The sequence below is a fragment of the Gossypium raimondii genome, chromosome 1, assembly GCF_025698545.1.
Source record: "Gossypium raimondii isolate GPD5lz chromosome 1, ASM2569854v1, whole genome shotgun sequence".
NCBI lineage: Eukaryota > Viridiplantae > Streptophyta > Magnoliopsida > Malvales > Malvaceae > Gossypium > Gossypium raimondii.
This window is the reverse complement of record NC_068565.1, coordinates 49,217,817-49,230,104: the sequence shown is the minus strand read 5'-3', so window position 1 is coordinate 49,230,104 and position 12,288 is coordinate 49,217,817. Positions and strand designations below refer to the sequence as shown.

Sequence of the window (12,288 nt, the reverse complement as noted above, 5' to 3'; positions counted from 1 at the left end):
CTTTAATTTTAAGAAAACAATTGTTAAAATCATGCACAAACCATCCATAACAATTGTTAAAATCATGCACAAACCATCCATAATAATATATTATGGCCTAATTTTCGTTTAAATCATTGAAAATTTCTATTTAAGCCTTTTAACTAATAAAATACAATAGCGATTAACTTTTATGGTTTTTATGATTTAGTTTCTGTACCTTAATTACTAACTATTCAATAAAATTACCTGATTAAAAATAAATATAACACTATAATATACTTGTCAATATTAATAAATAATATTTACTGACTCGATCACGGAAAACAGGATCTCGAAACTGCCGTTTTGGTACCACTGAAAAACAGGCTGTTACAGGGATGATAGAATGTGTACATTGTGAGAGCCATCGTTTTCGAGCTATTTACGATGTTAGAATATTTAGATATTGAATGCCCTCATTGTCGGGCCATTTGGGATAGTAGGTTAGGTAAACTATGAGAAACATTATTGTTGGGTTATCCAGGATGGTAAAACGAAAGTATAGTGAAAACCATTGTTGTCGGGCTATCAGGGATGGTAGAATATTGAATTTGAATACACCATCATTGCCAGGCCATATGGGTGGGTAATTAATCGAGTAGTGCGAACCATCATTGTCAGGCCATCCGGGATGGTATAATGAATTTTGATAGCAAAAGTCATCGTTGTCGGGTAACCCAGGATAACAAAAGTAGTATAGAAGTTATGGAATGCTAATGAATTAGTATAATATGCTTGTATGTGTGTTAAGGTAGATAAGGTATGTAAACTACTATATGTATCGATTGAAAATAAGCCCAGGTGGCCGGTTGAATAATAGTGAGCCAATAGGCTCGAAAATGGTCAAAATGTTGCCATTATATATGTATACATGCTGATGATGGTAGATAAAATAATGGGTAAACTACTAAAATAGTCACTTTTGTTTACCTCAGGTTACATTTTAGTCACTTATATTTGAAATGTTACATTTTAGTCACTTACGTTATAGTATTGTAACATTTTAGTCACTGAACCGTTAATTGTCGTTAACAATATAACGGTAAGCTGACGTGGCATATTAAATCATCATTTTAAATGAAAATTTTAGGTTAAATTATACAATTGATTCCTATATTTTTTCGTTTTGAGCAATTTAATTTTTTTCCTTATTTTCCATTCTCTTTTGTTTCTCCTTATATTTTCCTCCATTTTCTATTTTTTAACATAGTTTTTTATGTTTTCCATTTATTAAAATTAGTCCCTATAATTTTATTTTTTTGAAAAATTTATTTTTTCCTTTTATTTTTATTCAAAATTGTCTATAATAAGCAAAAAAAAAGAAAGATTAAAAATCTTTATTCGGGTTAAAAATCTTTATTCGGGTTTTCGTTGAAGATCAATACAAATTTTTTAACTTTCCTTTTTTTCTTTTTTTCATTCTCTTCTTTCTCCCTCTGCTTTCCTCCTTCTCTGCTTTCTTTTAATATAGTTTTCTATATTTTCCGTTTGTTAAAACTAGTCTCTATACTTTTATTTTGATATTGGGTATTTCTTGTACGCTTCTGCTTAATCTTCCTTTTGATTAGTTTTAATATATTTTCAACTCGGGGTAACAATTTTGTATTGCTCTTCAATGAAAATCCAAAATAAAGATTTTTTAATCTTTTTTGCTTATTGTAAACAATTGTGAATTGGGGTTTTGATATTTTACACTTATTGTTGATGCTATACAAATGATCCAAAATGGATTATTATGGTGATTTTATAGAATTGTTTGGACTCGATATTTCAATCAAGATTTTCATAATATTGGTTAACCCTTCCGATCCCATTAGAGTTAACTTGATTTTTAGTTTTGGCACCAATTTGGTAAACAAATTAATGTCTTTGGTAGAATTTAGCTAGGTGTTCTATTATATATTGAAGAAGAATTGGTATTGATTAATGCAATAAGATTGATTTTATTCATCTTGCAATGATCAAAAACAATTTTGGGTTTACACAGTATGTAATCAAAGATAATTTGCTTTAACAAATAAAGAAATAAAAATAAAAAATTAAATTGTTCAAGAAAAAAAAGTATAGGGACTAATTTTAACAAATGGAAAATATAAAAAACTACATTAAAAGAAATGGAGAAGGAGGAAAACAGAGGAGAAGTAGAAAAGAATGGAAAATAAAGAAAAATAAAGAAAATTAAAAGAACATAAAAGAAAAGAATTAAATTGCTTAAAATGAAAAAATATAGGGACCAATTTTATAATTTAACCTAAAATTTTCGTTTGAAATGATGATTTAATGTGTCACATCAGCTTACTGTTACACTGTTAACGGAACTTAATGGCTTAGTGACTAAAATGTTACAACATGATAACGTAAGTGACTAAAACGTAACATTTCAAACATAAGTGACTAAAATGTAACCTGAGGCAAACAAAAGTGACTATTTTAATAGTTTACCCTAAAATAATATATGTGTGCCTATGCTTGTCAATATGAATTGGTTTAAGTTAGGTAATGGATAAGTGACTTGAGTTGATTTTACTATTGTTATAGCATGTTCAAATGTGAATATGTTAATAGAATTATTGGCATCACAGAACATGTTTAGAATAGTGATTGACATTAAATACCTTGTGACAATTCACTAATGCATATGTTATTTATTTTATTGAAATCATGGAAATACTACTGAACTTATTTGCTCAGCGTGTGGTTTGTTTTCTCTGTACACAGGTGTAGTAGATTCCCAGTAGTTTGAGCAGTTGATCCAACATCCCGGAAGCAATCCTTGACTCAAAAAAGTTTGTATAAGTTTTGTTTTGGTATCAAGTATGACATATACCTAGGTTGAGTCTATTTTGGTATAAAATTATAACTATATGCACCTTTGAATTATAACTTGATGTATGGAATTGGTCAATTGGATGAAATGTGTTAATAGATTTCAAATATGTTTAGGAATCATATGAAAAGCTGCAATTGTTAATGATTTGGTAAATAGATATGTTTGATAAGGTTTTGAATGAAATATTTTAGTGAAATGATAATGCTACATGGTTGAAATAGGTGTTGTGCTATGTTGAAACATAGATATTACATATTTGCCTGGAAATATGATTTGAATGTGCATATTTATTTAACTGGAAAGTGCAATTGATGATTCATTTGAAAATTGCAGAAACAGGTTGTCACGTCATGACATTGAATGTATGTCATCGCAACGAGATTAGGCCCCCAAGCCATGATGTGACGTTGAGCATGGGTCATTGGGGGGAGACTAAATAGTATGTTACGTTGCAACGAGGAACCCCCTAACATCACGACGTCAATCTAAAATTTTGAAAACATTACGGATTAGTCCTAATTCATCTCGGGTTAGCATTAGAGCTTTCGTAAGCTCGTATAAGACCCAGAAATGAATACGAATCATTTTATATACATGTTTAACTGGTATTAGGATGTTTGTGTTATAAATTAAACTTTGATTTGATCGTAGTTGCTTCAGCAACGAATGTGGCACCTTGTAAATCAGACTCGACGATCAGGTTGGGTATAAGGTGTTACATATTCATTTACTCATTATCGGGAATCTTGCCAAAAGATTCTTAGCTCTGTCAATAGCACTGATCCTAAAAAGTTATTGCAAATGCTATCTTAGCAGCTGCGGAAGCAGTCAAGAAGTTTTTCAACTATTCTAACTCTCTGATAGTTCAAGTTAAGAACAACTGCTTCACAAAGATGGCCTTAGATGATTGTAAGGATATGATAACTATGCTGTTGATTCACTTCAAGCATCATACTCTGACGTTAGTGATAATGAATTGCGCAACATTAATGACCACATTAATGATCTTAGAACCTAGTTGAGCGTTGTTATATCATACCAGCAATCATGCTTGGATGGTTTTGAACACGATAACATGATGAAAGAAACCATGCAAATGGGTATTGTCAATGCTAGTGAACTCACAGGTAACGCCTTGGCAATATCAACAAAGTTGTCGGATATTCTTTCCAAATTCGACATCCATTTAAACATTACTAACCCCCATAAACTTTTTTTCATTGAGAAGAATGAATATCCCTTATGGTTCTCAATTAAAGGTTGCTAGCTTTTGGCTAGGATTGATAATAGCAACTTGAAACCAAATGTTATTGTGGCCAAGGATGGTAGCAGCTAATTCAAGACCATTGGTGCAACATTAGTTGCCGCTACCAAGAACTCCAATATCCGGTATGTGATTTATATCAAGGCCAGAATATATGATGAGTACATCACCATAGACAAACAATACACCAATATCATCATTCATGGTGATGGCCTAAGAAAAACTATTGTCATTGGTCGCAAGGGTGTCAAAAATGGTGGCGAAATTACCACTTGGCAAACTGGCACTTTCAATAAGTATCCAAGAACTCTAATCGTTCTTTTTTTTATCAATCATGTAATTATTTTATTAATAGAAAAGGTATTCTATATCAACCAATAACATAGGTAATATATAATTGTAGAGCAACCTATATAGTTTTCATAATATTGTAGAAGATAACTTGAGTCAGTTAATCCATCATAAATATTTCTCACGATAATTTATTATAATAAAATAATTTCATATTTTTAATGGTGCAACTGCTATTGGGAATAGGTTTAGTGCCAAATCCATGGGATTCTAGAACACCGCTGGTCTTGAAAAGCACTAGGCGGTAGCTTTTTGTGTTTAATCAAATAAATCAACCTTCTTCAATTGTAGAATAGATGCTCACCAAGACACCTTATACAATCAAGCAAATCGTTAGTTCTTTCGCATTTGTGTCATCTCTAGAACCATTGACTTCATCGTTGGTGACTCCCTTACTGTTATCTAGAACTCATTGATTATTGTAATGAGGCCAATGGATAAGCAATTCAACACAGTGACAACACAGGGCAATGACTTTATTAATGAGAACACTGGTATTGTGATCCAAAATTACTAGATTGTCCCCGAGCAAAAGCTCTTCAACAATAAGTTAAAATTTACAACATACTTGGGTAGGCCACGGAAGAAATTCTCTACAACTATTATCATGGAATCCACATTAGGTGACTTCATTAAGCCTAATGGATGGATGCACTTTAAGGACCTGAAAAAGTCCCTTTACCATGTTGAGTACAATAATTGTGGCCCTAGTGCTAACCTTAATGCGAGGGTTAATTAGAAGGGTTACCTCAAGATTGATAGGGCAAGTGCCATGAAATTCATTGTCCAATCATTCCTTTTGAGCAAAGAGAATTGGTTGCATTAACTAGCATTTCTTTCACTACAGCGTTGAGATATTAAAGATCATATAGTCCAATAAATTAAATAGGAGAAATCGACTATAAAAAAACTTAAACAAGTCAAAGAATTTTATAGTGTTCTCTTAGTATGTATACATATCAAACGGAGGCAGATCTTTCTTCATCATAAATTTTCTCTTTGTAAGCTTCTGTTTAGAGATCTTTCTAAGATCACCTAGCTTAAGGTATTTATTTTTCCAGTTTCCTATGATTAGAACAAAAAGAATTCACTTATGTATTATATGCCATAAATTAATTAGTATTATCTATATCTTTTCTTCTAATATACCATCAACATCTTTAATATACACTATATTATATATAAATTTATTAAAATAAAATAAAAACCAAACATAACTTTAGTTAAAATAAAACCAAACCAAATATGTCTTGGGTTCAAATATCATTATTCTCATCATCTATATGTATTTTTAGATTTATCAAAATGTAAAAAGATAAAAAGATCTTCAAAATAATATTTATTCTTTTATAAATATAAAGGCTTTTAGTAATTTTACAACTGAATTAAGATTTGATCGAGGGTAACATCAACTCAATCAATACTTTATATATAGAAGTAACTCTAACTATTTGATTGAATACCAACATTTGGTTTTCTGGTAAAGAGCATTCACCATATCCCCGAGATCGTGAATTGATTCACAAGTCGTACTTGTGTGGTAAATTTTTTTATAACAAGAAACAACTAAAAAGTGAAATCAAAAAGCAAGTTAACTAGAAGAAACAATCATAGGATGAAGGTCACCCTAGATTAGCTTCCTTAATAAGGATGGACACTCCTCAAATATATGCATCTCATCATAATTCTCTTTGCCAAACTTAGCCATCCAATCAGCTACTTTGTTATATTCTCTTGGAATGTGTCAAAGGCGAACCTTCCAATCACGACATAAGAGTTGCTTAATTAAGTGCAATTCAGGTAACATTCTAGCTCTTGCATCCTCAGCAAAAATGGTTTCCACAACTAAGGCATTATTACATTCCAACTCTTGTTGCCTAAATCCAAATGTCCATGTTAAGTTTAGACCTTCTAAAATAGCTCATACATCAGTTTTGAAGATTGAATCTTTCCCAATCCGCAGAGTAAACCCGCACTTCCAATTGCCATCATGATCTCTAAACACTCCTCCTATCGCAGCAGTGTTAATATTTTCCGAAAATGCACCATCTGTATTCAACTCAACCCACCTTTTTTCTGGTGTCTTCCAATGATCACCCAATATCGTTTGAATGCGATTTAGCTCACATGATTTTGAGTTAACAAAGCTCTCGACCCAGATTAGATTTGTATCTACAAAAACATCAATATTACTATTACTATTATTGAAGATGAAATTGTTGTGGCATTTCCATAACAGCCAACAATGGATTGCAAAGTCAGTTGACCAATTCCTTCCATTCGCTAACCACACTTTTTGGGAAGCCAGGTTATTGGTTAACCACAGTACTTGTGCGGTAGTTTAAATTATATATCAAATATTAGCATAATTTTTTTAACCAAACCCCATCCCATCAAAAAATAAAAAATTTTAATCCGTTTTAGCCTAAAATTCACTGAGCTTTCCTACAAACCCCTAAAAAAATTGAAGGAAACTGTGATGATTTGTTTGATGCAGAAAAAAAAAACTACTCCAAACAAATGGGTTTTTGTTTTTCTTTTAAACCCTTCTTCCTTTTTCCTCTAATTCATTGTCTTGTTCTCCCATCTTAAGCTTTAGCTTGTGCTTTCTCCAATGGTGGAATCTGGTCTATATTACGCACACTATTGACGGTGTACTAAATAATTTGCTTGTGAAGTTTTTAAACTTTATCGGCATGTTAAATAATTTGTTTTTTAAGTAATGAAATGGACTAATCTTTTGATTTGGGATAGGCCATAACAATTACTTTGAAATTTCTTGGACTATAGTGTATAGGGTGATGATCAATCGGTTCGAGTTGGTTTTAGAAAAAAAATTACATGAATGTAGAAAGAAGACAATGTGGTATTGATCATTTATATTTTGCATGGAGCTTATTGATTTCCTGAGGTGAAAATGAAAAGTATGATGCTTCACACACACCACTATTAGGAGTATAATGGTAACTTGAAAGCATTGTGTACATCATTGGCCAAGGAAGAGGAGTACTATTACTATCTTCTTAATCCGTCCATCCATCCATCCATCCATCCATCCATCCATCCATCCATCAATCAATCAATGAAAGTTAAAGGGGCCAGCCAGCCATGTGTGGGAGCAATGCAAGTCTATGATTGGAAGTAAAAGGTAAGGCACGTATGTGATATGGGTGTTTGGTGTTTCCTAGTAATAATCAATCCCATGGCCCCAACTTCACAACATGACAATAACAAGCAGCACAACCCTTTCTATCTATCCATCTATCGAACAACACATGCAATTGCATTAGCCCTCACCGTCTTCCCTTTAAATTACTTTTCATCTATTGCTTTCATGTTTTGTGTCTTCCTTTGTGGGTTCCATTTGGTCATGGATGTGTTCAAAAAAAGATGTGATGATTTCTTGAGTACTAGACTCATATGGATAAAAATATCTACATGCCCACATTATGTACTTGTTCATAATAATGGATAATAATAGCATCACAAAGGAATCAACCTCACAAGTATATTACCCCCTGCATGCCCATCTATTACAATCATTAGGTGATAATGTTTTGGATGGCTAATACCATTGTAGACTCGGGCCAAAATGTTACAAACTGAAAGTTTAAACACCAAAACATGAATCTTATAATTTAAAGACAAGGGAATCCACCAATAAAAACCAACCGCAAACAAGAAAAATTTATATATTAACATTGAATTCTCAAATAGATAGAACACAAACAGCTATCTACAACTCCCAAATGAACAAAAATATTAAAAGGAAATATGCAGCGGATTTACCTCTTTTTCATCGACCATCAGCTGAAGTGAATGAATCCGCAAAACCAGTAGGCCTAGCAGGGATACTACCTTTGCTGTCTTCTAAATCCATATAACTAAACTCCTTTCCTTCAGCTTCTTGCCAACCTTTCACCATCTGGTTAAGTGGAAGACTGTAATCGATGCCACAATATTCATCACTGTCATCATCCAATGGTTTCCATTTTTCAACAAGTGGAGCCAATACATTCACAGCGTGGCCCATGTCTGGCCTTTGGTTGGGTTCCCTTGCTGTGCAATGTCCAGCTAGTTCAGCAATGATGGAAATACTCTCGAAAGTTTCATCTTTTATGTCGAGAGTAGGGTCGATGGCTGCCCTCAGTTTCTCCTTGTCTGATTTGATATGCCAGAACCATGCAGCTAAGTACTGGGTTTCTTCGGGTCTACCATCGTCTAGTGCCATCAATCCAGTTAGAAGTTCCATCAGCACAACTCCGAAACTAAAGACATCAGCTTTGGTCGTGATTTTTCCTGTCACTGAATTGATTGGCATGTGAAGTTAGACATGAAACAAAAAAGAAAAAAGCCAAAAGGTTTTCAAGAACAACAACTATGGGACTCCAATGGAGGAACTAAAGCTATGTATAGAAAGAAAAGTTCGAACAGTTCGAAGTTTAAACAAATTAACTACTTCATTGAGAAAAACTTATGATGTCTATCTAGCCTAATATCATTGCAAATGATTGGAAAAGCTTAAACGAGTTACGTACCTGCATATTCCGGTGCTAAGTAACCAAAAGTCCCGGCAAGCCTCGTCACAACAGATTTCTCCCCATCAGGGGCAAGTTTTACCAAACCGAAATCCGCAACTTTTGCTCTGAAATCATCACCAAGTAAAATATTTGAAGACTTAAGATCTCTATGTATGAAGCTTTGGTGAGCCAGTGTGTGAAGATACTCCATTCCTCTAGCTACATCCAGGGCAATATTTAGTCGTCTCTTCCAAGATAGAGGCTCCAATTTCAGGCTCTTCCAATGGAAAAGATGCTGGCTAAGAGCTCCTTGAGACATATACTCATAAACAAGAATTCTCTCATTGCCTTCAATGGAATAACCCAAAAGAGATACCAAATGACGGTGCCGGACCTTTGAAAGGACTGCAATTTCAGACTGGAATTCATCCAAAGCCTTGCTTGTAATCACACCAGCTTCCATTCTTTTAACTGCAATTTGTGTCCCGTCATCTAGTTCCCCTTTATAAACTACTCCGAAGCCACCACGGCCAAGCTCGTTTTCAGGTGCGAAATTTTTTGTCACGTTTCGAAGAACTTGAACTGATACGACTAAGTTTCCAGCTTCAATAATATGAGACTCCCCAATGTTGCTACTGTTCCTGCTTGCAGAGCCACTCCCTGTTAGTGCAGAAGTGCTTCCTTTGGTGTTACTCACAACAACAACCTTAACCGCATTGTCTGAATCAGACAGATCCCTTGGGTGAATCACCAAGGAAGGAGCCAACTTACTGTCTTGTCTTTTCTTACAACAGTAGATAGATAAAGGAACAACCAGAAAGGCAAGAACCACAAAACTCGCAACCGGAACAACAATTGAAACAAATGTGCTTTGTTTGGACCCTTTTGGTTCGGTTGATTCCACGGAAGAATCAGTAGGACTAGACCCTGAACCTTTTGACGAGGTAGATCGGCTATTGGTTGGAAAACCCAAACTCCTGGATGGTGCATTGTCCCCGGTGGAAGGGGCTTTCTTATCACCATTCAATAAAGGATTATCAGCTATTAAAAGCTTCACAGTGCTACCAAATTTTGGTAATGGACCAGATATGTTATTGCCACTGAGATCCAAAGTTTCCAGAGATTTCAAGCTCGTCCAGTTATCCGGAACCGGACCACTTAGATTATTAGATTGAAGCCTAATTTGAGAAAGGGAATCCAAGTTTGCAACTGAAGGACTCAAAGTACCAGAAAGATTATAATGGGGCAAGTTTATGATTGAAACTTTCTCACCATTACATCTAATTCCCACCCAATTGCAAGGCTCGTTATCAGTCCAAGAAGAAACAAGCCTGGAAGGGTAATTCACCCCACGAAGAAATCTTAAAAGTGCCATAACTTCTGGGGAACAAGGAAGTCCCTGACTGGCTTTACAAAACTTGTTTGAAGCACAAGTCACATTTGAAGCTTTAAACATTGGAATTGGACCCATAAACTGATTATTGTTTAAATCTATGGTGTCCAGTTTCATGTTTGCTAAACTATTAGGAATTAAACCAACAAGGTTATTTGTATTAAGATTGAGATCTTGCAAGAGAGTTAAGTTACCAATGTTGTCTGGGATTGGTCCAGAGAAAAGGTTTCCATGCAGCCATAGAACTGTGAGGGACTCCATTGTTGCCACTACATCAATTGGTCCAGTAAATTGATTCCCATTCAGCCAAAGCATCTGCAGAACACTGCCATTGAAGGTGTTTGGAATTTCACCGGATAATTTATTATCAGAAAGCTTCAAGTTTGTCAAAGAAGGCATGGAACCAAGAAAATCTGGCAATGAACCAATCAAATTACAACTCATACAAGAAAAGTTAGTCAATTGAGCAGAATTTTGTAAAGCCTTGGGGATTGACCAGCCAGTTGTGGCATTAAAATTGTTGTGATCCAATGCCAACGCTTCCAAATCATCTAAGCCATCAAAGAAATCAGCTGGAATTGAATCAAAATTGTTGTAATCCAAATAAGCATACTGCAAATTCGATAAGCCACTAAAAGATGGCAACTTTCCATTCAATTGGTTTCTTTGGAGACCTATGTTGTTGAGCATGGTGAGCTTGTTCAAGTTTTGTGGCAAAGAACCCTTCAACCCCATACCTTGAGCTTGAATCTGAGTAACCCGGGACTCAGCACAGAAAACATGGTTCCAACTCGGAGGACCACAAGGGTCACCTCCATTTTCAGGCCACTTCAAGAGCTCAGGGTTCTCAAGTCCATCTCTGAATTGCATTAAGACATCAAGGTCCCCAGGGTCAGTGATGCTTAAAACCACTGTAACAAGAGATAAAACAAGCAGTGAAGCAAACTTGTTTCTCATGACAGATTTGTTATGCTGCATTGGACCAGATCACCCTAACCGCTACCAAAGAAGCTTCATTTGAAACACCAATGGCGGTTTCTTCAAATACCCACTTCAAAATCTTGCATCAAACAAACTAAAACAACATGCTTTAGATTCCAGAAATTCTGGGTTCTTAAAAAACAAGCAAAATAACATAGAAAAAGCAGAAAGAAAAGAAATTATTGTACCCAAAGGTGAAGCATTTGAGCTAAAAATGGAAGAAAAGAAACAAGGGCCATACCTTAAAAAACAAAAGTGAAATTTCTGAAATAGCATTGTGTTGTAATATACACAATAATCATCATCAAGATACTGAAAAAGCAGTTAATAATTTGTGACATACAAGACCAGACATTTCCTTTTCCAAGCTGCCTTGCTTCATCAATAACTGCAAAAAGACAAGGGTAACACCGACTTTTTGGAACAGGTTATGTGACATGAAGGGTGTCATTAGTGTTTTATTATTATTATTATTAATCTATTTTTCTTTGTGGTTTGTCCCTAAAATTAAATATAAGATGGTGGGTCATTTTTTTGGTGTGTAGAGTGGACTGGTCTGATCCATTTTCCCTGCTGCTTTGATTTCCGTGACCTGCTGGCTTGTTTATGGTAGAAGCTACCATTCAAATTCCTCTATGGGTAATAAAATAATGCAGATGCCTACAAAACTGTGTTTTCGGTTTTATTATTAGTGTCGCTAAGTCTACAGAATTACAAGGATATGTCTGAGCAGGGTTAAGAGGTAAATAATAATAAATTTTAGGGACTAAAGTATAATTTTATCATTTATATTAATTTATAATTATATAAATTTTGAAAGGATTAAAATTGGAAATTTACCATGTTGGGACCAAGGCTCTACAACATGAGATTAAATTATTACAATGCACGTATGAACAAAGAACTTGAATTTGATTGAGTTGTAATG

At 34.4% G+C, this 12,288-nt stretch overlaps 1 protein-coding gene and 1 pseudogene across 3 annotated transcripts; one reads left to right on the top strand and one right to left on the bottom strand.

Moving 5' to 3' along the window:
• Positions 1–506: 506 nt before the first annotated feature.
• LOC128035569 (pectinesterase-like) lies at positions 507–5,292 on the top strand (annotated as a pseudogene).
• A 2,835-nt stretch (positions 5,293–8,127) lies between these two features.
• On the bottom strand, positions 8,128–11,755 carry LOC105786282 (receptor protein kinase TMK1). 3 transcript variants are annotated; one of them, XM_012612655.2, is made up of 3 exons: positions 11,602–11,755; positions 9,005–11,454; positions 8,128–8,771 (listed from the first exon to the last, which is right to left on the bottom strand). In XM_012612655.2, exons 2-3 carry the CDS (start codon positions 11,355–11,357, stop codon positions 8,263–8,265), a joined length of 2,862 nt encoding a protein of 953 aa, XP_012468109.1. In that variant the 5' UTR covers positions 11,358–11,454; positions 11,602–11,755; the 3' UTR covers positions 8,128–8,262. The 3 variants fall into 3 exon arrangements, with proteins under 3 accessions (XP_012468109.1, XP_012468111.1, XP_012468108.1); XM_012612657.2 differs by having other exon boundaries at positions 11,549–11,606; XM_012612654.2 differs by lacking the exon at positions 11,602–11,755 and having other exon boundaries at positions 9,005–11,595.
• Positions 11,756–12,288: the final 533 nt, after the last annotated feature.